The sequence below is a fragment of the Mustela nigripes genome, chromosome 13, assembly GCF_022355385.1.
Source record: "Mustela nigripes isolate SB6536 chromosome 13, MUSNIG.SB6536, whole genome shotgun sequence".
Lineage (NCBI taxonomy): Eukaryota > Metazoa > Chordata > Mammalia > Carnivora > Mustelidae > Mustela > Mustela nigripes.
Genome location: NC_081569.1, coordinates 66,932,714 through 66,958,552, shown reverse-complemented (window position 1 = coordinate 66,958,552; position 25,839 = coordinate 66,932,714). Strand labels below are relative to the sequence as shown.

General features: G+C 37.6%; 1 protein-coding gene across 5 annotated transcripts in view; it reads left to right on the top strand.

Annotated features, from left to right (window-relative positions):
* The window catches only part of CEP152 (centrosomal protein 152), a 91,253-nt gene that overhangs the window by 17,219 nt on the left and 48,195 nt on the right, over positions 1-25,839 (top strand). For all 5 annotated transcript variants that reach the window (XM_059372780.1, XM_059372777.1, XM_059372779.1 and 2 more), the window contains 6 exons: positions 2,018-2,158; positions 3,247-3,386; positions 6,654-6,854; positions 11,853-12,000; positions 13,671-13,762; positions 14,588-14,751. In XM_059372780.1, the coding sequence (XP_059228763.1) occupies positions 2,018-2,158; positions 3,247-3,386; positions 6,654-6,854; positions 11,853-12,000; positions 13,671-13,762; positions 14,588-14,751 (886 nt within the window). The remainder of the gene's footprint in view (positions 1-2,017; positions 2,159-3,246; positions 3,387-6,653; positions 6,855-11,852; positions 12,001-13,670; positions 13,763-14,587; positions 14,752-25,839) is intronic.

The window sequence follows — 25,839 nt, the reverse complement described above, 5'->3', positions numbered from 1 at the left end:
ATGTTTATGGGGTTCATTGCCACTCTACTCTCTACCTTATATATTTGAAACTTACATAATAAAACATTAATAGTTCTTCTCAGCTGCATATTTCAGTTGTTCTAGTTGGTTAAGACTTTTCATTAGATACATGTTTTTCTTACTGATGTCTAATTTGGAAAATTAAATTGAGTTTTCTCTTCAAACTTAGATTTTTTTATTACTATATAGAAATGTAATTCAGTAAGTTAGCCATTATCATCTGAAGTTTTTCTTTTAATTTTTAGACTTTTAGTGTAGTAATTCGGTAACTCTGATATATAGTTCTTAATATTTAGAATTTAAACTAGGGTTATCTCGGATTCAGTCATGTGGCATTTGCGAAAAAAATTCCCTTTATATGCTGCATGTATAAATATGAGAACGAGAGAAATGTTACTGGAGAGTTTGGAGGAGATGAAACACCCAAAATCAAAAGCCAGAACTTAGGCTGTGACTGACCTGAATAGTGTTTCCTACATTTAACTTTTGTTGTCCTACTCTCCAGCATGTGAAATAGCTTCCAGTTATTGTGCATATTGAAGAGCCAGGGTGACTCTAGAGTGTGACAGCAAGGTGGTGGTTTGTTTCACATTTAAGAAGCAGGGGGGTATGTCATTGGCTGTTCTGGGCTTCCTGGGCTCCACCTAGAAGACTGGGCTACAACGCCCTAACTTCAGAGCACTGCTTGTGGGATAACATACACGTGGGCTGCAGGAGAGCTATGGAGGAGGCCAGACCTCACTTCCCCACAAGGAGTTGACAGCAAAATCAGGGTCACCTCTCTTTGTTCAGGAGGTTTTATGGAATGAGGTGAGGGGGTGGACAGCATGAGTGGCATAACTGATTTTAGGCTGAGTTAATAAGCATCACACCAGTGGCCTGATATCTTGGTATTTGCTCTTTCAGTTCTACTGTGTTCAGTGATGTTTCTATGTCTGGTCTTTCTGTGTAGATAACCTTACGTGACTGTCTTAAGAGTCTGTGTTTTATCAAGTTGATTTATTTTTTGTTTAAATAAGTTACCCATTTGCCTAAATTAAACATTTGGAAATTAATTAGGTAACTTAATGGTACAGTAGTGCTGAATTTTAGTGATTATAGCTTCTTAGCCACAGTAGTTAAAAAAAATGACTTTGGGGAGAGGTGTGGCCTGTAGACTGCTCGTTCTTGAGTTAACCCTGTTCTACGTTGACCTGTAACAAAGTTTTCAGTCTTCAGGGGTTTCTTTTGTTCTCAGCCTTATCTCTTTTTTAAAAAGAAGATTGTTTTGTATTTGGCAAGTAGAAGTATTGTTCTAGAAGAAAATGAAGAAAAATATTTGTTGTTTTGTGGTTGAAGCACTATCCTTCTCCTACACATCACTTTTTCTCTTTTCCCCGAGTCATTTTTAAGTGGTCCCTAAAATGACTTTAATCATTTCTGAAGGAAGACCTCAAAATTCTTTATTCATCTCTTCATTGATTTATTAGTGCAGCAGTTATGTGCTAGCATGAACATGAATACGACGTAATTTCCATTGCTGTTTAAGATAAAACACTTTGAGAAGAGTGCCTAGAAATTTTCTTTAAAATTGGCTTTATAGAATCTGATGTAGTTTTCTTTTTTCAATTTTATGAGAACATAGAACTCTGTTCCATTGTAATTGGTATGTGCTTATTTTTAATTAGCCAAAATGGGAGTGTGACTCAGGGTTATACTCTAGACCAGTGACTTCTTAAACTTTTTTGGCAGTGACCACAGTAAGAAGTACCTTTTTTACATTGTGATTTGGTCTTATAATATTTACCTATGTAAATAACTATACGTAACGAAAACACATTTCACAAAATAATCATTATTCATGCTCCATGTTGCACTCGGATATATTGTCTTATTTTTTTAAAAAATGGTAATCAAAATTCACTGAATTGATTTCATGATAATAATGAGTTGTATCCACAAATTTACATTTGGGTATGTTTTTATCTAATAATTTTATCTAATAATTTTAATGCAGATGCTGCAGAAAATATGCAGATTATCCAACTTCAGGTTCTTAACAAAGCAAAAGAGAGACAACTAGACAATTTAGTTGAAAAGTTAAGTGAAAGTGAGCGTCAAATTAGATATCTGAATCACCAGCTTCTGATAATCAAAGGTAAGATGACACCTGTTGGATGCTGTCATTTATGAGGTACACTAAAGCTAGACATCTTGTTTCTAACAGCTTATTTTAAATATGAAGCTTGGAGAGTGGATGCACTTGGTCAAAGGGCTCATAATGAGTCAGTCAGAATGAAACAAAACCCCAGGATTTTGACACCTTGCCTTGGATTATTTCTCACCAGGACATTCTATTTTGAGGTCCTCGCTTTCTCATTCTCTTCTATTGGGCTGTTAGAATCAGTGAACATTATTTAACTAGGCTGATAGCATTCTGTCCTAATAAGAATAAGTTGTTGATTGCATATGTAGTTTACCTTGGACGAAGTATTCCAATTCCCAGAGAGACTTGTGTTTAGTTTGCAATACATTTTCTAAGCCTACAGATTAAAATAAGATTTTAATCCAAGTAGGAGTTTGTGATCTCGAACTCCTTTTGGTGTGTCAAGGAGAAAAATAGTGCCATTACTGAGAGAGGCACATAGAGGAAAACAGTTCAAGTTATAATTGTTTACTCTTCATCCATTCTGTAGTTTTGGTCAATGGTGAAATTTTCATTTGTAGATTAATTTTGTGACTGAACTCTAGCTTGTTTCAAACTTAATTAATAGTGAAAAGATCTCTTTCTGTAATGTTTATAAAATTTATTTTGAGAGAAGAACTTGTAAACTGTTACCATAAAGTATGTGGGAAGAATTTAAGATTAGGTGAATGTTAAAGTTCATTGCAAGTGCGTATGAAAAACAAATAGTCTTCAGATTCCTTCTTTGATTAGCAGAGATTTGTCCCATCTATGTAACTTCTCAAGTAAACAAATGCTGAAACCATTGTTAGGAAATCTTGTGGTCCTCAAAAGGATACAGTAATATTTTTGAGGAAAGTGGTCCTGATTTTCTCAATTTTTTGGTGCCACTGAGGCATTCTGTTTTTGGAACTTTCCTGGTTTTCTCTAAATCAACTGAAGTTTACTATCTGAATTGAACTGAACATTCATATGATACCAACCTGATATTTGATAAGAGATTGTGAAAATAAGGATCCCCTCACAGTAAGTTATTTATATAATAATTTTTAATGTTGTAGATGAAAAGGATGGTTTGACCCTCAGCCTCCGAGAATCACAGAAACTCTTTCAGAATGGAAAAGAAAGAGAGATACAGCTTGAAGCACAAATAAAAACACTGGAGACCCAAATACAAGCATTAAAAGTGAACGAGGAACAGGTAAATATTTTATTGTGATTATTTATGGTAAAAGATTATTCATTACAGTGAAAACTTTACTTAACTTATGGTAATGTGGGGCTAAATTCAGCAGAACTTTGCAGTTTATATCTTCTTCCAGCGTCAGCCTGCTTTGGTTTCCCTGACCTTGGAGGGACGGTGCTCTCATCTACCCAGTCAACTGCTTACTAGATAAAAGTCTGCACAGCTCCTCTGTTCCCCCTCATCCAGTCAGCCACTACCTTCTGTTGAGTCTCCACATTTCTGTCCCCATGTCCCTGATTCAGGATTTTACCATTTGTTGCAAAAGTATCTTAACTAGTCTCTAGTCTTTTTTTTTTAAGGAGTGGGGGGTGTAGGGGTGGAAGGAGGGGCAGAGGGAGCTGGAGAAAGAGAACCGTGGAGCCTAATATGGGGGTTGATCTCATGACCCTGAGATTGCGACCTAAGCTGAAATCGAGAGTTGGGCACTTAATCCACTGAGTCATCCAGGCATTCCTAGTCTCTAGGCTTTTTTTTTTTTTTTTTTTTTTTAGTTTTTATTTTTTTATCAGAAAGAGAGAGGGGGAGAGAGCGAGCACAGGCAGACAGAATGGCAGGCAGAGGCAGAGGGAGAAGCAGGCTCCCCGCTGAGCAAGGAGCCCGATGTGGGACTCGATCCCAGGACGCTGGGATCATGACCTGAGCCAAAGGCAGCTGCTTAACCAACTGAGCCACCCAGGCGTCCCCCTAGTCTCTAGGCTTTTACCCCTTCTGCAAATTTTCTCTTGGCCAGTCTTTCTAAAATCCTGATTGTTTTTCCCTTGCTTAAGGCCTGACCCCACTTTACTTGTGGGATGAAGTATGGCATGGAAATGGCCATCAGATCCTTGCCTACCTCTTTCCTTATTCTTCTCAAACTCAGTAGCGCATGTGTTGCTTTTATGTACTTGTATATGCCATTTCTTCTCTCTGGAAGGTGCTTTCCTCAGCAAACTGCTAGTTGATTAACACCCCTGCTCGTGGGTTTTCTTTTCCTAAGTCTTCCCTGCCTTCTGGCACATAATAGGAGGTCAGGATAGGTTGAGTGAATGCTGTTGAAAACTGATGTAACCTGTACATATTTTGTCTTATGTATTTCTCTATTCTTGCTCTGATACTGGCATGACTATGGTTTTATGGTGTGTTTTAAAATGTGGTAAACAAATTAGCATTCTTAAAAAATTTGCAGCCCTTTTTCACATTTTCTTTTCTAGATTTTGCATATCAACTTTTTATGTTTGTAAAAAATCTTGTTGGGATTTTGGTTAGTGAGGCATGAGGCATTGTGTTTACTATTTAATCGATGAGTTAAGTTTTGGGGAAGTCAAAATTGCCCAAGGTTACAAAGCCAGTTATTGACAAAACAGCAGTGCCTGAATTTCCTGACCCCGGTAGACTTGCCTTTAAAGTGGTGGCACAAGGGAGCCTGGCTGGCTCAGTTGGTGGAATGTGTGACTTGATCTGGGGGTTGTGGGTTCAATCCCCACATTGGGTATAGAGGTTAGTTAAAAATAAAATCTTAAAAAAAAAAAAAGGTGGTGGTACATTCTTTAATTAATGAGATAGATAGCCATATAATGGTTGGAAATGGTCATAAGTCATTGGTAGGGAAGGCTGGTGGGGGTGACTCGTGAGAGAGATACTGTTCTGGAGGTGGGGGGGGAGGAAGATGGTTAAAATTAAAAGTGCCTATAAAGTTGTGAGTTTGGTTTTGGAGATGTGTGGTTAGTTCTGAGGATGGTTCTATGAAAGAATTTAAACAATGTTGTCTCATAGCTGGCTCCTTATCTTTCGGGTGTCAGCTAAAACAAGCCATGTTATATCTAGAGTAGCCCATAGCTCCATATTCCTACTCTCCTTCATCATGCCATATCCTGTTACTCTATTTTAAAACTATCTGAAACGATCTTTGTTTACTTGTTATTGTTTTGCTACTTTCTGGTGGAAAGAGACAGAGCTTGGACCTTGCCTGTCCTGTCATCATGTCCTTAAGTTTTTAGAAGCCTGCCTGGTACAAAGTAGTCCCATTCTTTATTGAGCAAATGAATAACTGTCATAAGCACTTTAAACAGTATTGGAATAAATGGTCAATCTCTGTAATAGAAAGGAAGAATAAGCCTCATTTGAAATTTTAATTTTTTTGTGTAAGAGACTGTTAGCATTTTTAACTTTCTGAAAATTGATAGTTCTTATAAAAAGTTGAATTGCTTTTATATAGTAAAATGTTATAACTTTTAAATCTTTTTATAAATTAGAAATTGCATGTATAAAAAAATATAGCATAAATGAAAACATAAAAGCAACAGAATCACCATGTGTACTAATTTTCTATTGTTAGCATAAACTTAATTGCTTGACACAATGCATATTATCTTACTGTTCTAGAGGCCGGAAGTCTGACATGGGTCTCACTGGGTGAGAATCAAGCTGTCAGCAGGGATTTATTGCTTTTCAGACACTCTAAGGAAGAATCCATTTTCTTGCCTTTTCTAGCTCCTGGAGGCCACCGGCATTTTTTGGCTTGTGGCCCATTTTCATCTTCAGAGCCAGAAGTCACTGATCCTGATTTTTCTGCCTCAGTTTTCCTCATTTAAGGATGTTTCTCGATACATTGGGCCCACCCAGATAATCCAGGATAATCATTTTTAATTTAAGGTCATCTGAACAGCAGTTTTAATTTGGTCTACAGCCTTACTTTTCCCTTGCCATGTAACATAACATATTCACAGGGTTTAGGTATTAGGATACGGCCTTCTTTTGGGAACCGTTGTTTAGCCTGGTACACCATTGTTTTTTCCACAACTGTAGACATTCAAAACTTTGTTTTTAACAAATGGTCGTTGACAGTTTTCATCAGTCTTTCAAGAAATGGTTGTCATTTTTCTGTGACCCAGAAATTGGCTTACCCCTCACACTTGGTTCACAGAGCAATGCAAACAGCGCTGCGACCACTATTGTAGCAGCAAATGCCTTGTCTGGTACCCACATTGCCATTATGCTGAGCAAAATCCTCTATCACTCTCCTCAGATAACTATAGGTTCTTTTTCTCAGTGAATGTTTCCAGCAACTGTGGGCCTGGTGGGTTCCATCTAGGGAAGTCCTAAGGAACTAAATCTGCCCCACCAGAGGGAGACCCTTTCGTGACCATTCTTCTTGAAGGATGGTTGATTTTTGGCATTACAATCTATAAAGAGAGGGAAGAGTTAAAGTACTGTAAACATGGCTCTCCCGTGTGTATCCGCTAGATGATTAAGAAGTCCAGGACAACTGAAATGGCTCTGGAGAGCCTGAAGCAGCAGCTGCTGGACCTCCGTCACTCGGAATCCCTTCAGCGTGCTAGAGAGCAGCATGAGAGCATCGTAATGGGCCTCACGAAGAAGCACGAAGAGCAAGTGGTGTCCTTACAAAGGAAGCTGGATGCTACAGTTACTGCCCTTAAGGAACAGGTTAGGAGGCTTTCACATAAGCAACTGTTATAAATGAGGAAGGCTGGCTATTTTTTGTAACTGATATTTTGTGGTTCCTCATGTGAAAATTTTGGATGTTTCCAGTAGGTGTTTATGAGTAAAACTTAAAAGCCAATGATTTTTCATCAATGAATAGGTCCTGAAGGCTTAATCTTGGAAATTCTCTCCCTAAGAGGATTGGTTAGTACTTTCTCAGTTCTTGCATTACTAGTCCTGAATTTGTACAGTATTTATACAGATTGTTGTTGTTGCTCTAGAGCAAATCCATACCGAAAAGAGAGAGTGTTCTGGGAGCTGGAGTGAACTTGAGAGGTTGTCCTGGGAGCTTAACCAGTAGAAAGTCTTTCTGGTAATTTACCTGTCGGTAAATATTGTGTAAAAGTGGTTCTTGGGAGAAGAGTTAATTTTTGAGAATAGTGTAATAACATAAGGAAGAAAATCTGATCTGAAATCGCCGAGATGTAAAACTTGAGCATCCCTCACCGTCTGTATTATTTCTGCCCCAAAGAGAATAAAATGGAAGTTGACGGGGAGTCAGGTGGTGAATTTGCTTGTGTTCCAAACCCCAGGTAACCACTTGAATGAGTAAAATTTCAGAGTGTAATTTACTTCATGTAATTTTAAAATTAATTTAACCCAAGGGAAGAAGAGCAAAAAAATAAAAGGGGAGGGTATGGCAAATCCCACTGCACTTAAAATTCATCCTGATTTGTGTTGCTATTTTTTATTTCTAATAGCTGACTAAATTTTTCCATATTTTAGGTAGAAGTACAAAGATTAGGTACATAAGTACTGCATTATTACCAGTAATAATTGTATACTGTCTTATTTTTATATGTATTTATATGAGTTATGAGATTTATTTTCTTAAATATACTTTTTGTATAGAAAAATATTGTGAGTTTGATTGGTGTGAAGGCTATGTGGGGAAAGACAAAAGCTATGCCAAATTATTGAAAAAATCTTCAGTATTTAAACAAATGACATTTGAGATATAGTTTTATTTATTTTGGCTATGTTGGTATAGTAGCATTAAAGTTAGTTGGACTTGGGCAGTGGTCCTTTTTGGATGACAAGAGGGGTGGAGTCTGGTGGCTTTTCCTTGCAGGGTAGAGGATCTCTCCATTCTCTGCTGACTTTGACACAGTACACAGGGGATGGCTGAAAGAAATTCTTACTGTGTTCAACCCCTGTGCCCACTCCATTCTGTTTTCACCACTACACCTCTCCCCACCCCCAATAAAAGGACCTTGGACTAGAACACAGAACAAAGTCTTGATTCTGTGCTGACTGGGTTTCAGATTCCTGAACCACAGATTGAAGGTGTTGACTGATATCTTTTCTACTGTTACATTCTGTGATGGATTTTATTTTTTTAAACATATCATAAGACTGATATTAGCCCTCTGGATGTAATTGCATAGCTGCTTTGCAAAGTGATGATTCCGAAGTGCTTATAGTTTTTCCTCTTGGGAATACCCATTCCCAAGGGTATTTAGGGTATTTCTTTTGTGCTGACAATTTGGGATCAGTTGACTCAGCAGTATTTTTAATAAAAAGACAATCCATACTATCTTAGAATCCAAATTGAGCTTCCTGATTAGAAGGCTGCTATAAATTAGATCAACCAGGAGCTAGGGAGTTGCCTGCCTATAATCAGAAAAAAATGTATGAATATTCTATACAGAGGGGGTTGATTTCTTAGAGTAGCTGATAACCATACATACATCCTGCATTTTGCCCCTTGCCCTCTTTTTCTTTATAAAGTTATTGAAGAGGGATATACTTTATAAAGTATTTCCCTTTCAGACAAACCTTTTCCTATGTTCCATTCAGCATAGTACCAAGACAACTAAAACAATTCTTGGAAAATAGTAGGAAGGTACAAATGACTGGATAATTTAGTAGATAAACTTGAGTAAGTTTCTCAGCAGGAAAGGACTACAGTTGTAAACTAATCATATTGTTATACTCAGCCAAAACTTCTCGGAGCTCCGTGTTTCTTCAGTGACAGAACTCTTATACCAAACCATCTCCTGGACTCCCCTGTCTTCTGTCTCTCATTCTTGGGAGTGTCATGTTCTGAGGTCTCTGAATGTCAGGTTAAGATCTCTGATTATCTCTTTGATGGTATAAAATCTTTCTTCACTCTGACCTTCTTGAGATATGCAGCTTTGGGTGAAGTCGTAGACTTTGGTTTCTACGTCATGATTTTTGCCTGGTCTACTTTCTACTTTCCTTTAACGTTATATTTAAAGGCTCCAGTTGAAATACCTTCTCTTGGCTAAGAGATTACCACAGACCTTTGTGTGGCATAATACTCATGTCTCTGTGCTCTAAAAATCTGTTCAATTCTATTTGTTCCCATAGATTCAGCTATTATCTCTGTCATCAGACTTGTCTTGCTCCATCTTTTTTTTTTTTTTTCATTTTTTTACTACATTCAGTTAGCCACTGTTTAGTACATAATTAGTTTTTGATGTAGTGTTCACTGATTCATTGGTTAAGTATAACACCCAGTGCTCCTCATAACACGTGCCCTCCTCAATACCCATCACCGGATTTCCCCCCATCCCCACCCACCTCCCGTCTGAAACCCCCACATTGTCTCTTGGGGTCCATAGTTTCTCATGGTTCATCTCCCTCTCTGATTTTCTCCTTTGGATTTCCTTCCCTTCCCCTATGTCCTCCATGCTATTGCTTATGTTCCACATGTGAGTGAAACCATATGGTAACTGTCTTTCTCTGCTTGACTGCTTGCCTGTTAACTTCATTTAACATAATCCCCTCCAGTTCCATCCATGTGGATGCAAATGGTGGGTATTTATCCTTTCTGATGGCTGAGTGATATTCCATTGTATGTATGGACCACATCTTTTTTATCTATTCACCTGTTGAAGGGCATCTCGGCCCCTGCCACAGCTGGGCTGTTGTGGACATTGCTGCTTTGTTGAGTCTTAAAGCTTCAGCCTTTAACCATCTTGAACTGCATGTTCTCACTCAAGCTACCCATAGAAAAGAAGGAATAACTCATTTTGTTTATTCATTTTTGAAGGTCTTCCGATTTTTATTTTTTTTATTATGTTAGTCACCATACAGTACATCATTAGTTTGATGTAGTGTTCCATGGTATTGAAACTGAACAAGTTTGAGTGTAATTGGTTTCCCTGAACTTGTCAATAGGAAATAACATGGTTCAGTTGATTGTTGCATTTAGTCAAGTTATTGCCACCATCAGCCTTCTCTTCATATGTTTTTCATATCTACTTTTTCTTGAACTTTATTTTTGCCAGTTCTTAGTCTCTTATAAAAGTATTACAGCCTCCCCAGCCCATAAATGTTGTCTCCCCACCCCTTCTCACATATACATTTACACTGTTGTTAATGTTAGCCCATTCATTGTGTTTGCCGTGTTATTTTGGTGCTTTAGGACCACGCTTTTCAAGCTGGCTTGGGAATCCGCAGCAGTGTGCCAAGAGGTTTGCACTGTTGAATAAACATGGAGCAGTTTCCAGAAGCTTCATTTTGCTCAGAAAGTTGGTAGAAAAAATTTAAAGCAAACATGACTACATTATGAAATAGAATGCAAAATTCACACGAATTTTTTAACTAAAATAGAAGACTTCAGAGTCCCTTTTCTCTGCTTAGTGATGCTGTCAGTATCCTTATGAGGTGTACCTTATGTTACTATCCTTAAGGCATTATTGGGCTTTAGGGTATCCTATGGATCAGGTCGCAAATGCTTCTCTTTGCTTCAAAACCCTCCCTTGATATTCTTAATACTTATTTTCTTGAGGCTTTTTCAGGTGACTTCAGCCAGTTAACTTACTCCTGCCTGTCTCATGCTCTGCAATTCAGCCTGTGTAGTCTTTCTTTTTTGTTTTTGTTTTTTTTTTTAAGATTTTTATTTATTTATTTGATGGAGAGAGACACAGCAAGAGAAGGAGACAAGCAGGGGGAGTGGGAGAGGGAGAAACAGGAAGCCTGACGTGGGGCTCTTGATCCCAGGACCCTGGGATCATGAACTGAGCTGAAGGTAGATGCTTAACAACTGAGTCACCCAGGCATTGCCACGTGTAGTCTTTCTTGAAAAAGAAGGGATGATTTCTTCTACATAGGCTTGGGACTAGCATGGCTTATTACTCCTAAACACATTTCTCTTTTTGAAGAAATTTGAATATATTATATACATGCTCCTATTTTTCCATATATCCCCATACAGTTACACACATGAATGCATGCATGTGTGTGTGCACAAGTGCGTGCACACGCATACACATACACATATATCCTGTCTGGTTTTCTGTCATTCATTTTTAAAGGGTTGTCTGTTTGTTTGTTTTTATAACGCTCACTGTGTATAAGGCATTACATAGGTACCTACAAGGAGACTTTATTAAGAAAAATAAGACATGTAAAAATATAATAAAGAGACAGATTAAGTATAAATGAAGTCCAGAGGAGGGAAAGATTATATTTGGCTGCTCAGAGTAGAATGAGCTCTTGGCTCTTCAGAATAGGTGAGTTTCCATGTATTTATCTGAATCCTTGCTGTCTTGGGATATAGGTTCCATGGTTCAAGGTGGTCTGCCTAAATGTATATACATACACTTATACTGACAGTGTAACATGCAGATAGAGGTAGGTATAATACATTTTCTTTGGCCTGAATGGAATCTCGTTTTAGAATATCGATGTCTTGTGATTGTAGAACAGAAAGGACTTCAGAAATCATTGAATTTAACCTTTATTAGCGTAATTACAAAAGAATAAATAGATGGAGAAGTTGATGACTCCCCCAAGATCATAAAAGTTTGTTCTAACTTCCAGTCCTATGCGCTTAACCTTGAAAAAGAAGTGATGCTGCTCTGTGATGATTTTATGTTTGAGCTAAAATCCAATTATGTATTGTATTTGTTAGTTTAGTATTTAATAACTGATCATGAAAATTACTTCTTGAATACTTTTTCTACTTAGGAAGACATTTGTTGTCATTTGAAAGATCAAGTGAAAGAACTGGAAAGGAATCAAGAAGCAATGAAATTAGAAAAGACTGAGATCATTAACAGATTGACGAGAAGTCTAGAGGAGAGTCAGAAGCAGTGTGCCAACTTCTTGCACTCAGGTGGGTGTCTGGGATGAACCCTTGTCTCCCCAGGTGGCTAGTATAATATGCAGAGAGAACAGAGTAGGATCTGTGAATTATTAAAATCCAGAAAAGACAGAAAAGATCATCAGTGACAATTTTTTAAACATTACTAGTATATATGTATAAAGGTATAATGCGTTTTCATTAGATAATTTAGAAAACATAGATAAGTACAAAGTAGCAAATAAAAATAACCAATAATCCTGTGACACAGAGGTAACTTTTTAATGTTTGAATGCATTGCCCTCAAGTGAAATTGAACACATACACTTAGGTAATTCCCTGCTTCTGCACATAATACATTTTTGAAAACATACCAAAGCTGAATGTGCAAAAATTGAACAATACAATGTATGTTAGAATGTGGGTTCTATCCCTGGGAAGTAAAAATGATTATGAAATCCCATCATATTTTGCTTTTTAACATCATTCTGATTGTGTGTTTCTATTGTTTTGTGAAACTTCTTTAATTTTTTTTTTCCCCCTCTTGCACTTAATCTGGTCAGTTGAAGCTAGGGAGTTCTATTTTTGTCATGATTAGATTTCTCATATGGTTTCCATGGTATTAAGTTTGTGACCTACATTGTTCATCATTAGTTTCAGCAGTACTTTTCTTATCCGTTTTTATAGAATGACATTAGAGTAAAAGGCAATAAAATAATCACATGTTTATGCAAACTGTCCCACCGACAAAACTGCCCTGGGTGCTGGTGAGTAGTTCCTGCTGTGGAAATAGCTCAGTGGTTCTTCAGGACCCAACATAATGAAAGTCATGCTTCGGCACATAAAGCCTATTCAGACTGTTGGTACAATGTGTATCAGAGTCACTTACTCAGAAGCTGAAGGTGCTGAAGTCAAAGGCTGTCAAAATATGTGTGTGCAGACGTTTTGGAAGGGGCAAAATTTGGCTTATACCATTTGGGCCCCCGCTCCCTCTTCAGTTTTGTATTCGTTTGTTTCACATGGCATTATTTAGTGAGCTTTTCTCCTGGCCACTAAAGGGTTTGAAAATACTATTTTCTTTCATTGCATAATATGCCATCATTACTCTGCTTAACCATTTCCCAGATGCTCATTTTCTTTTGAGAAGGCCCCATAAAGTTCCTTTTAAATGGGAGCCTCCCCTAGTACATTTAAAACATTAGGTTACCGAAGTTTCCGAAGCATGGCCTGAATATGGTTTTTTCACATGTGGAGGTGGGGGTGGTGGAAATAAAAGCATTTCGAAAGAAGCTAAAGGCAGCAAGATGTAGTTTTCTTATTAGAGGGTAGAAATGGGTTCCAAAGAATTTTTGCTTTGGCTTTCTATGAGTTGGAACGTTATGCTCCTGTTAAAGGACTTGTGGAGTATTAAGGTCTGTAGATGTGGCTGATTTGATTCAGAGCAAGGTCACAGTAGTCCCAAGTCTTCAGCCTCCCAGGGACACCAGAGGAGCCATACTAAGTGTGGACATGTCTTGGAAATGTCTGGATCTCCTCCTTCTGGGTCCCAGTGGCTACACTTTTGTGCTCCTAGAAAGGTAATGAAAAGGTAATGAAACAGAGCTCCACGTTCCATAGCCTCAGTGGATTCAAGGTCTTCTGAACATCGTGGGTACTTTGTCCCTTTACTTGTGGTGTACTCTGTGATTTTTTTCCCCCCACAGGCTCTGTACAGGAGGTGGCTCAGCTACGGTTCCAGCTGCAGCAAGCACAGAAAGCACATGCTATGAGTGAAAACATGAACAAGGCTTTGCAAGTGAGTGTTGCCACTTGGAAGAGACCCTGTGGGTAGCTGAATTAGGCAGTGCTTACATCACTTTTCTGAACCTTGGATTTCTCTGTAAAAGAGGTAGTTGGACCATCTCCAGACCAGACACTGAGAGTTGTTCGCAATCTAACCCACACAGTTAGGTAGTCAAGCCCTGCAGAGCCAGGGCACCGCGCCCCCACGCCCAGGCTGCCGGTAGCCTCCTTCACGTGGCGTGTCCTTTCATTTATGGGTGTATCCGGGAGATAAGTACATGTACAGGTGTGGGGGACCTGCAGTTTCGCTGCAGCTCTCTCCCCTCCTCCTCCAGCGCTACTTACATTTTCCGCTGGAGGACGAGTTCCAGTATTACCTCTACTGGAAAGACACATTCTGCCTTTTCCCACCGGCAGACTAAAGTACAACACGTTCTTGGCAAACCAGTCCACTCTGTCCTCTAGAATGCCAAAAAGTGCTGCCGTCAATTTCTCAGCTCAAGGGACACTTTTTGTGGAGGACAGAACGTAAGTGAGGGAGGTAGGAGAAGCTCCTTACATTTGCTTTCTCCTTCATTTATTCATTTGTTCATACAGTTTACTTAAACTGATGTGTGCTGGCCTTTCTAAAGTCATATATCTCTCTCTGTGTATATATACCTCTAAAGTTATTAATGTATATATTAGTTGTACACCTGTGTTCATAGCAGCATTATTTTAAAGTTATTTTTAATGTATGTGAAGAAGCATTTCTGCTGATTAAAATGAATTTCGAAGCATAGATGAATGACTGATTCTTTCATATAAGAAAATAATTTTCAATAATTTTATGTTTCAGGAAGAATTAGCAGAACTGAAAGATGAAATTTCTCTCTATGAATCTGCTGCAAAATTAGGAATACTTCCAAGTGACTCAGAAGGAGAATTAAATATAGAACTCACTGAATCATATGTGGATTTGGGTATTAAAAGAGTCAACTGGAAAAAATCCAAAGTGAAGAGGTATTAAGAAAATCATTTACTATAGAAGAACCTACATTAATAGTACTGATGATACATGTAAATAAGTGACACCAGGCATGACCTGATGAGTTGACTAGGGGCCTTGAATAAGGGACAGAAGTTTTTAGTTATTTCTAATGAAGTGTAAATGTCTGAAATCAAAATGAACGAAACCCCAGCTATTGATATTGTACTATCTTTGGTACCGGTAGGCACATCAGTTTCAATAAGGTAAAAATGATGAAGTTACAGTTAAAATATACAGAGTAAATTCTATGACTGTGGTTATATATCTTTTATTATTAAGGCAAGGACATATTATTTTTATTCACTCTGTGTTGAAGTCGGGTTCATGGCATTTATCAATGTATCAATGGCATGTGAGAAAACAAGCATTACTTTTTCATAGGCTCTTTCCTGTGACCTTACTTTTAACATAGAGATTCTGTCTTTTATTCCACTGTTTAACACAGATACTTCAGCAATCTCATGAAAGGGAGGGCCTTATCATCCCTTGCAGGGAGTGAGGTGGTAGAAGAGGGAACACATTTTGGTGCCATTAAATACTTAGTAGATGAATGGGCAGGATGTACACGCTTGAGGCACTCGCAGTCTGGAAGATGCTACCCAAGGCTCTGGGAGTGGAGTTTGGAAGATGAGGATGAAGGTCTCCCTTCCGGCAGGGAGTTTGCATTTGCCTGGGCAGGGAGAGGGAGACCTACTTGTGAGCAGCTGAGTGCTGCATGCTACACGTTATCCCTGATGAACGAAGAAGCGTTTATCCAGTCATTCCTTCTGCTGGTGTGGGAGACGGATGAAGAATGGGTGTGTGGCAAGGATGGCATGTAGGCCAAGGAGAGCCTTTCTTGAATGCATTCATATGCCACACACCCACGGGCCAGTCGGTAGTTTCAGACTGAGTTTACCATCATCGTTGTTCCAGGAGAGTGTTGATTACCTGTCGTATTTCAGGTATCCTGCAACTAAATACAAGTGTATGAATCTCCTGAAGGTTTTGCTCTACAGTAGGTTTTAGAAGTGAGGTGTTTTAATTCCGTGATTCTATTTTCAAAACAGTAAGAGGACATTGAGAAAATTGAAATCTAAAGTGATTGGGTAATACTGTGAAACAAAGTGTTTATTCAGTTCAGTAAGGCTCCATTTATCTGGAGGGTTGGTCTTTCAGGACGTCTGTTTTGACAGATGACAGCTACAACCCAGCAGGAAGCTAGAACACAAATAGCACAACTAGCATGGGCACTGTGTTTAAGCAGGAGTCTCCTGCAGGCTCTTACCCAGGGTCTTACTGACTTAGATTTGTGTGTATCCCGTGAATTCTCTGAGTTCCTGGCTGTGCAGTAGCTGGGGCAGAGATTTGGGAGAGGTAATGCCAGCGTTTGAGTCTGCTAGCTCAGCTTTAGCAGGGAGAGAACTATGAGAACCACAGCTGTAATCTCCCTCAAAATGACCATGGTCATACTCCTGAGTTTTGAAGAAAGCCATCATCTTTGGTTAGTTAAAGCAAAAAAAGATTGCATGCATTATATTTTTTAGACAGATGTATATAAAATTTTGAAGTTAAAAGGTAGTTATATGGAAAATTTACTGCTGTGAATGCTTTATTTCCTGTTCATGCCGGGTTAGTTCTAAATGACTGGTGGAAGGAGCATGGTTTTTAGACCCAGATTTTGTTTTGATTTGCAGTTTCGCCATTCATCACTAGCTTTGTGATCCTGGGCAAGTTTCTTGGTTTTCTGAGCCTGTTTTCTCATCAGGCTTTTTCTATTAAGTAGATTATAGGTGTCCTTTGGGGTTAAAATGAGGATTAAAATATAAAGGACCTCATAGAATATGTTCTTGCACATATTAGGCATTTATTTTTAATTAAAAAAAATTATTAGTGACTGTGCAAGCAGTGGGGGAAGGGTCAGAGGGAGAGAGAGGATCTCAAACAGACTCCCCACTGAGCATGGAGCCCAATGCAACTGGACCCCAGGACCCTGAGATAATGACTGGAGCCAAAATCAAGAGTTGGATGCCTAACCGACTGAGCCCCCAGGTGCCCCACACATATCAGATATTTAATTGTTGATAGCTATTGCTATTATTATTTAGTAGATCATTAGCTAAAATATACCATTGATACAGTTTTCATATTCTCTTTTAATTCAACATATACTTTGTAAAAGGTTTCTGATCCTCATCTCAACCTTGGGGCAACATCAGATCTGTATCTTCATTTTAGGGTTGGGAAAACTGGAGCTGAAAGGGTTGAACTCTTTTGCCCAAGAAGAGAGACCATTAGCAGAGAACCAGTCCTGGAGCCCAAAACTTCACTGTCCTATAATCTGTTGGTTTTATTTACATGACAATCAAGTCTTTTTACTTTCAACTTCATTCTTCCTTATGCCTTGTATTTTAGAGCATTAAAGATTTAGCTCCTCTCAAAGATTTTTCTCCAGGTTGTTGTTTTTGTTTTTGTTTTAATTTATTTTCTATTTTTTGTTAACATATAATGTATTATTTGTTTCAGGGGTACATGTCTGTGATTCATCAGTCTTGCACAATTCACAGCACTCACCCTAGCACATACCCTCCCGTGTCCATCACCTAACCACCCCATCCCTCCTACTCACCTCCCCTCCAGCAACCCTCAGTTTGTTTCCTGAGATTGAGAGTCTCTTATGGTTTGTCTTCCTCTCTGGTTTTATCTTGTTTCATTGTTTCCTCTCTTCCCCTATGATCCTCTGTCTTGTTTCTCAAATTCCACATATCAGCACGATCATATGGTAATTGTCTTTCTCTGACTGACTTATTTCACTTAGCATAATACCCTCTAGATCCATCCATGTCATTGCAAATGGCAAGATTGCATTTTTTTTTTTTGATGGCTGCACAATATTCTACTATATATATATGTGCCATATCTTTATCCATTCATCTATTGATGGGCATCTAGGTTCTTTCCATATTTTGGCTATTGTGGACATTGCTGCTATAAACATTGGGGTGCAGGTGCCCCTTTAGATCACTACATTTGTATCGTTGAGGTAAATACACAGTAGTGCAATTGTTGGGTCGTAGGGTAGCTCTATTTTCAACTTTTTGAGGAACCTCCATACTGTTTTCCGGAGTGGCTTGCACCAGCTTTCATTCTCATCCAGGTTGTTATTTTAATTTGAGCTATAATTAGCCTGGGAATTTGGAAAATAATACATAGATGTTATATACAAATAAATATATTTTATTTTTTTCAAGTAGACTTGTTTCATCATGATATCTGCTAAAAATGTATTCTTCTTCTGCCCTTTGTATTTAATTAGTACTCATAGCCAAAATCCTACAGTAATATAAAGCATAATCCTGTGAATATCCAACCTGAGACATCCTATCACTATTTCAGTAAAAGAATTTCTTCCTCATTCAGCTAAGAAAATGGAGAATAACTCAACACAGAGTGAGTGGTCATTGAGATTCAGCTAGAAGACATCCTCTGAATCACAGGATTAGTGAAAAAAGGTTTAGTTTGTAGTCATCCCACCCACCAGCAGTTTAATAGATAGAGTTCAGCTTTGAGGCAAAAGTAAAAATATTTATTTGTAGATCAAAAATATTTATTGTAGGAGAAAAGAGATTTGTACTTTTTCTCTGCTGGATTGTGATTCTTAGAACAAGAGGAAGCCACAGTTTTCCCAGTGTTGAATTTTGGTTCTTTGTTGACTTGAGCTGCTTTCAAATCACTGACCCAAATATTAGCGGCTCCAAGCTTTTATTCTCAACTACCACCTCTCTCAAGCTACTGCCTAGTAAATTTTAAGGGTTTAGGCTCAGTGTTCTATTTCACATTCATGGAATTTGAGTAGCTAAATCTGCATGCAGCTTGCAGACAGCTTCCCCTCTCCCTTATTATAGTTGGCTGCGAAGCTCAAATAATAAACATTTAACAAGTGGAATGCCTTTACCCTTTGGTGTTCTCAGCAGGCTTCATAAGGGACTACAGTTTATTTGGACTTAGGGGAACTGACTTCCACAGGGCTCAGCAGGACTGGTCACCACTGCTGACTTTTTCCCTTTTGGGAAAGAAGAGAAAATTATTTTAGCAAGCACTTCCTCTGCTCTCTGACTTGGCTCCCTCTAGGAGTACATGATGTGCTATTTCAGTGGTCAGCATTCAGTAAGAAAAGAAATTAGGGGTGCCTAATTTGTTAGTTGAGCAAAATAAGCCTTCTGCTAAAAGTTTTCCTGATCTTACAGCTCAGGAAGATGCATTGTAATAGATTTTATATTTTTTATATAATTCTATTTTTGTGAATTATATTTTCATCTTCTACTACTATTTCTGTATAAATAGAAGTGGTTTAAGTAGATGAGATCTACACAGACCTATTTATATCATATCGATGTCCTATACAGGTGTTGTGTATATTGGTAAATATGTAGTATATTATAAGAAACTCCTTTTATAATATAGTATCTAAGAAATCCTAATATTTTGTTCTCCTTTTCCCTCTGTCTCTCTGTATATATGTGTGTGTACACATAATATATATGTATATATTTCATTTGGAATCATCTGAAACTGAAGAACAGTAAAAATTAAACTCGAGATACTATTATTTATTTCTCTTTTTAGAACTACCTTTTAGTTTTTTAGAATAGTTTCAGATTACCAGAAAAATTAATACAGAGTTTCCCTATACGCTGCACCCATTTTCCTCTGCTCACGTCTTGCACCAGCCTGGAACCTTTGTTACAGTTAATGAATTAATATTGACACATTATTAACTAATGCCCATAGTTTATTTAGATGTCCTCAATTTTTGCCTGGTGTCCTTTTTCTTTTCTAGAATTACACCCAGTATACCATATTACATTTAGGAGTTATGTTTCCTTAGGTTCCTCTTAACTTTCCATGTTTTTGATGACCTTGACAATTTGAGAAGTACCGGTTAAGTTATTTGGTAGGAAGCCCCTCTTGGAATTTGATGTTTCTTCTATGATTGTATTTTTTTCATGGGTTTTGTGGAGGAAGACCATAGTAATGAGATGCCATTTTCTTCACATCATATTAAGGGTGCATACCCTTACTTCTCTTAAAAAGTAACATTTTCCTTTATTATGAAAAAATTAGAAAATATTTTTAAGAAAATTGAAGAAAGTTAGAAGCAACATCATCTTCCTTTACCTCCCACAAAGAAAACCACTTTTAACATTTTGGTGTATAATTTCCACATTGTCTGTTTTGTATATTTCTGAAAGATAAAATAATGCTGAATATATTGTTTGATAATGTGTTTTTTAAATTAATATATTCTGAGATCTATATGACAATAAATATTTTTGTATGTATTTACGGATGGATATGTGGATGAAGGAACTATAGTAATACACTTTTTAAAATAAATAATGCAGTATTATTATCACAGGCATCTTTGTAGTCATGTCTTCAGGCACATCTTTATTTTTTTAAGATGTGGGTGAATATCTCACCCACATCTTAAAGAAATCAGTACCTTAAAAAATTTCTTAAAAGAAGTACCCCTTGGATATGCCAAGAGGTGTGCACATATTTGAGGTTTTTGATACATACTTCAAGCAGCTCTGTAGTTTCATTATTACCCACATCGTGTGGCAATACCTGTTTCTGTGTATCCTAGCCAGTGCTGAGTTTTCGTGTTTAAACTTTTTATGCAGTTAGATCCATCATTTTCTACATGTATGATTTCTTGATGGTGTTTTTCTAGTAAGCTGTATAGTTTTATTTTACTTTTTAAACCTTTTAAAATTGAGAAAAGTGCATGAAACATAAGTGTACAGCTTAACTCATTTTAAAGTGAATGCCCATGAAACCACCACCCAGAAGTAAACATTGCCCGCAGCTATTCATATGCCTCTTTCCAGTCATAACCTTGAAGTTAACAACTATCCTAACTGCTGTGTAACAATTGTTTTCTGTTTTTTTGTTGTTATCTCATAAGACCTAATTATTCCTACCTAAACACTATAGGTTAGGTTTGCCTTTATATAATGTAACTCATACGTTAGATGTTATTTTTTTCTACTATAATTTTATTGAACTGTATTTAAAACACCATAAAACTCACCCATTTGAAGTTTACAGTCCAGTGGTGTTTTGTATATTGAGAGTGGTGCAACCAGTACCACAACCTAATTTAGAACATTTCAACATCCCAAAAAAGAAACCCTATGCCTACATTCCTCATGCATTCCTCATTACCCCTTCTTGTCCTCACAGCTCCAAGCAATCACTAATCTACCGTCTACCTATGGATTTGCCTATTCTGTACTTTTCACATGAATGGAATTGTATAGTATGTGGTATTTTGTAACTGACTTCTTTCACTTAGCATAATGCTTTTAAGGTTCATCCGTGTTGCTGTATCAGTGCTTCATTCCCTTTTGTAGCCAAATAAAATATTCCATTGTGTGAATATATACCACCTTGACTTAGTCATGCATCTACTAATAGACACTTATTTGAGTTGTTTCTACTTTTTGGCTATTATGAATAATGCTAGTAGGAATATTTATGCACAAATTTGTGCGGATATATGTTTTTATTTCTCTTAGTTGACCCTTGGTCAGTGCACACGTTAGGGGCGCTGACCTGCTGTGTGGTTGAGAATCTGCATATGACTTTGACTTCAAAAACTTAACTGCTAATAGCCTGCTATTTTTTTTTTAAAGATCTCATCCATTTATTTGACAGAGATCACAAGTAGGCAGAGAGGCAGGCAGAGAGAGAGAGGGGGAAGCAGGCTCCCTGCCGAGCAGAGAGCCCAATGTGGGGCTCAATCCCAGCATCCTGAGATCATGATTTGAGCCGAAGGCAGAGGCTTTAACCCGCTGAGCCACCCAGGTGCCCCTAATAGCCTGCTATTGACCAGAAACCTTACCAATAACACAAGCTGTTAATTAACACATATTTTGCATGTTATGTATATTGTATATTTTATTCTTACATTAAAGTAAGCTAGAGAAAAGAAAATGTTGAGACAATCATAAGAGAAAATACATTTATGATACTGTATTGTATTTAAAAAAACATCTACGTATAAGTGGACCTGTGCAGTTCAAGCCCATATTACTCAAGGGCAGCTGTTTATCTGGGAGGGGAATTGCTGGGTAATGTGGTAGTTCTATGTTTAGCATTTCAGAAAATGGTCCTACTGTATTCCAAAGTGGCGAAACCATTTTATGTTCCCACCAGCGATGTATGAGGGGTTCCAGTATTTTTATATCCTTGCCAATACTTGCTATTTGGTTTTGATTTTCTAATGATGTAGTTTTATTTATTGGTTAATTATGTTGAACATCTTTTGCTGAGTTTATTGACCATTTGTATATCTTCTTCAGAGAGATCTCTTTGAATCTTTTGCCCATTTTAAATTGGGTTGTCCTTTTATTGGTTTTGAGAGTTCTTTATATATTCTGAATACAAGTTCATTGTCAGATATATGATTTGCAAGTATTTTCTCCTGTGGGTTGTTTTTTCACTTTGATGGCATCCTTTGAAGCACAAGTCTTTATTTTTATGAAGTCCAGCTTAACGTATTTTTTCTTTGGTTGCTTGTGCTTTTGACTTTCTAAGAAACCATTCTCTAATCCCAGATCCTGAAGATTTTTTTTTTAATTTTTAATTTTTATAAACATATAATATATTTTTATTCCCAGGGGTACAGGTCTGTGAATCGCCAGGTTTACACACTTCACAGCACTCACCAAAGCACATACCCTCCCCAATGTCCATAACCCCACCCCCCTTCTCCCAACCCCCCTCCCCCCAGCAACCCTCAGTTTGTTTTGTGAGATTAAGAGTCACTTATGGTTTGTCTCCCTCCCAATCCCATCTTGTTTCATTTATTCTTCTCCTACCCCCTTAAGCCCCCATGTTGCATCACCACTTCCTCATATCAGGGAGATCATATGACAGTTGTCTTTCTCCGCTTGACTTATTTCGCTAAGCATGATACCCTCTAGTTCCATCCACGTTGTCGCAAATGGCAAGAATTCATTTCTTTTGATGGCTGCAAAGTATTCCATTGTGTATATATACCACATCTTCTTGATCCATTCATCTGTTGATGGACATCTAGGTTCTTTCCATAGTTTGGCTATTGTAGACATGGCTGCTATAAACATCCGGGTGCACATGCCTCTTTGGATCACTACGTTTGTATCTTTAAGGTAAATACCCAGTAGTGCAATTGCTGGGTCATAGGGCAGTTCTATTTTCAACATTTTGAGGAACCTCCATGCTGTTTTCCAGAGTGGTTTCACCAGCTTGCATTCCCACCAACAGTGTAGGAGGGTTCCCCTTTCTCCGCATCCTCGCCAGCATCTGTCATTTCCTGACTTGTTGATTTTAGCCATTCTGACCGGTGTGAGGTGATACCTCATTGTGGTTTTGATTTGTATTTCCCTGATGCCGAGTAACATGGAAGACTTTTTCATGTGTCTGTAGGCCATCTGGATGTCTTCTTTGCAGAAATGTCTGTTCATGTCCTCTGCCCATTTCTTGATTGGATTATTTGTTCTTTGGGTGTTGAGTTTGCTAAGTTCTTTATAGATTCTGGACACTAGTCCTTTATCTGATATGTTGTTTGCAAATATCTTCTCCCATTCTGTCAGTTGTCTTTTGATTTTGTGAACTGTTTCCTTTGCTGTGCAAAAGCTTTTGATCTTGGTGAAATCCCAATAGTTCATTTTTGCCCTTGCTTCCCTTGCCTTTGGTGATGTTCCTAGGAAGATGTTGCTGCGGCTGAGGTCGAAGAGGTTGCTGCCTGTGTTCTCCTCAAGGATTTTGATGGATTCCTTTCTCACATTGAGATCCTGAAGATTTATACCTATATTTTCTCTCTAAGAGTTTTATCTCTTACATTAGGTCTTGGATTCATTTTAAATTAATTTTTACTATATGATGTGATATAGAACTTCATTCTTTTGTATGTGAATATCTGGTTGTCCCAGTACCAGAATTTGTTTTTACATCCTTGTCAAAAATCAGTTGACTCTAAATATGAGGGTTTACTTCTGGACTCTCACTTCTATTTCATTGATCTATATGCCTGTCCTTATGCCAGTGCCAAACAGTCTTGCTTTGTTAACTTTTGAAATTGTAATGTCTAAATCTTTCAACTTTGTCTTCTATTTCAATATTTCCTGGGCTATCCTGGATCGCTTATATTTCCATAGAAGTTTTTGGATCAATTCCTGTACAGTAACCAGCTGGGATTTTTATTGAGGTTTGCATGTAGTCTGTATATCAGTTTAGGGGAGTATTGCAATACTGGGTTCTGATTCCTGAACACAGGAGGTCTTTCCATTTATTTAGGTCTTCCTTAATTTCTTTGAGTGTACTACTCATGTATTTTGTATTTTTTGTGGTTTTTGGTGTCCTAGTCATATACTTATGTTAAATTCACTCCTCGGTGTTTCATTCTCTTGGCTATTCTTTTTGCTGGATTGTTTTCTTAATTTTATTTTCGGGTGGTTAATTCCTAGTGTAGAGAGATACAATTGATTTTAAGTATATTGATATTGTATCCTGACACATTGTTAAACTTGTTAATTTAGTTCAAATAGTTTTTTTAGTGGATTTCTTAGGATATTTTAGGTATAGGGTCATGTCACCTGAAAATAGAGATCATTTTGTCTGTCTTTCCAATCTGGATGCCTTTATTTTTTCCCTAATTGCTCCAGCTAGAATTTCTAGTACAAGGTTAAATAGAAGTGGTAAAAACTGATATTCTTGTTTTGCTCCTCATCTTACAGGGAAGCATTTGGTCATTCTCCATTAAGCATGAGTGCTAGCTGTGTGTTTTTCATATATATAGGTGTTCTTCAGACATTTTGTTGTGAGACTCCTGGTGTAGCATGTAACTGTAGCTCATTCATTTGCATATATAAATATTTAATGTATATCTTTATTTGTATGAATATTCCAGCTTATTTTCCATTCTACTAACCATAGATTTTTAATGTTCCTTCCTAGTGCAATGTGCATACATTTCTGTTGGGTATATACTTAGAGGTGAAATTGCTTGTGGTTTGTGTATTTCAAACTTTAAAGAGGTCATGCCAACCTGTTTTCCATAGTGGTTGTGCTGATTTACCTTTACATGAGAAGTGTATGAAATTCTTAATTGCTCTCTTTGCTGACACTTGATATTTTAAGTTGTTTACTTTAAGCCATTTAATGTGTTGTGATACTCTGTTATGGTTTTCCACATAATCCATTATCCTGGATTACTAATGAGATTGAGCTCCATTGAGAAAAACTGTTTATTGGCTTTGTATGCATGTGTGCTTGTGTGTGTGTGTGTGTGTGACTTGCTCATGTCCCTCCTCAGTTTTTAAATGACTTTGTGTTTGCGTGTGCATGTGTTCTGTTGAAATGTAGCAGTTTTTTCTTTTGTTAATATCTGTTCCAGATAGGAGTTCTTTGACAGTAATGTGTATTGTAAATATCATCTCACTTTTTAACCTTTTAATTTGTCTTTTGATGAATGGAAATTTTTTAACTGTAGTCAAATTTGTCAATCATGGTTAGTGCTTTTTATGTTTCCTTTAAGAAATCTTTCCTGTGGGGGGCACCTGGGTGGCTCAGTTGGTTAAGTGGCAAACTCTTGGTTTTGGCTCAGGTCATGATCTCAGGGTCCTGGTACTTGGGGCTCTGCACTCAGTGGGGAGTTGACTCAAGGATCCTTTCTCTCCCTCTGTCCCTCCCCTTGCTCATGCATTCGTGTGCCTTCTCTCTAAAATAAATCAATCTTAAAAAACAAACAAAAACTAAACCTTTCCTATTATTCTGTGCTGCCTTCTAAAAGCTTTAATACGTTGCCTTGTACTTGAGTTTTACCATCTCTCTGGAATTGCTTTTTTGTTAGGGTTTTTTTCTGATGGGTCTTGCTTGTTTACATGTGCAAATGAACTTTATAATTAACTTGTTCTACTCCTGGAAAAAATCCTGAGAATACAATAGAATACAATCCTAATTTTTATTAGGATCACATTAAACATATGCATTGACTCTCTCCCAGTTCTTAGGGAGAATTGATATTATTA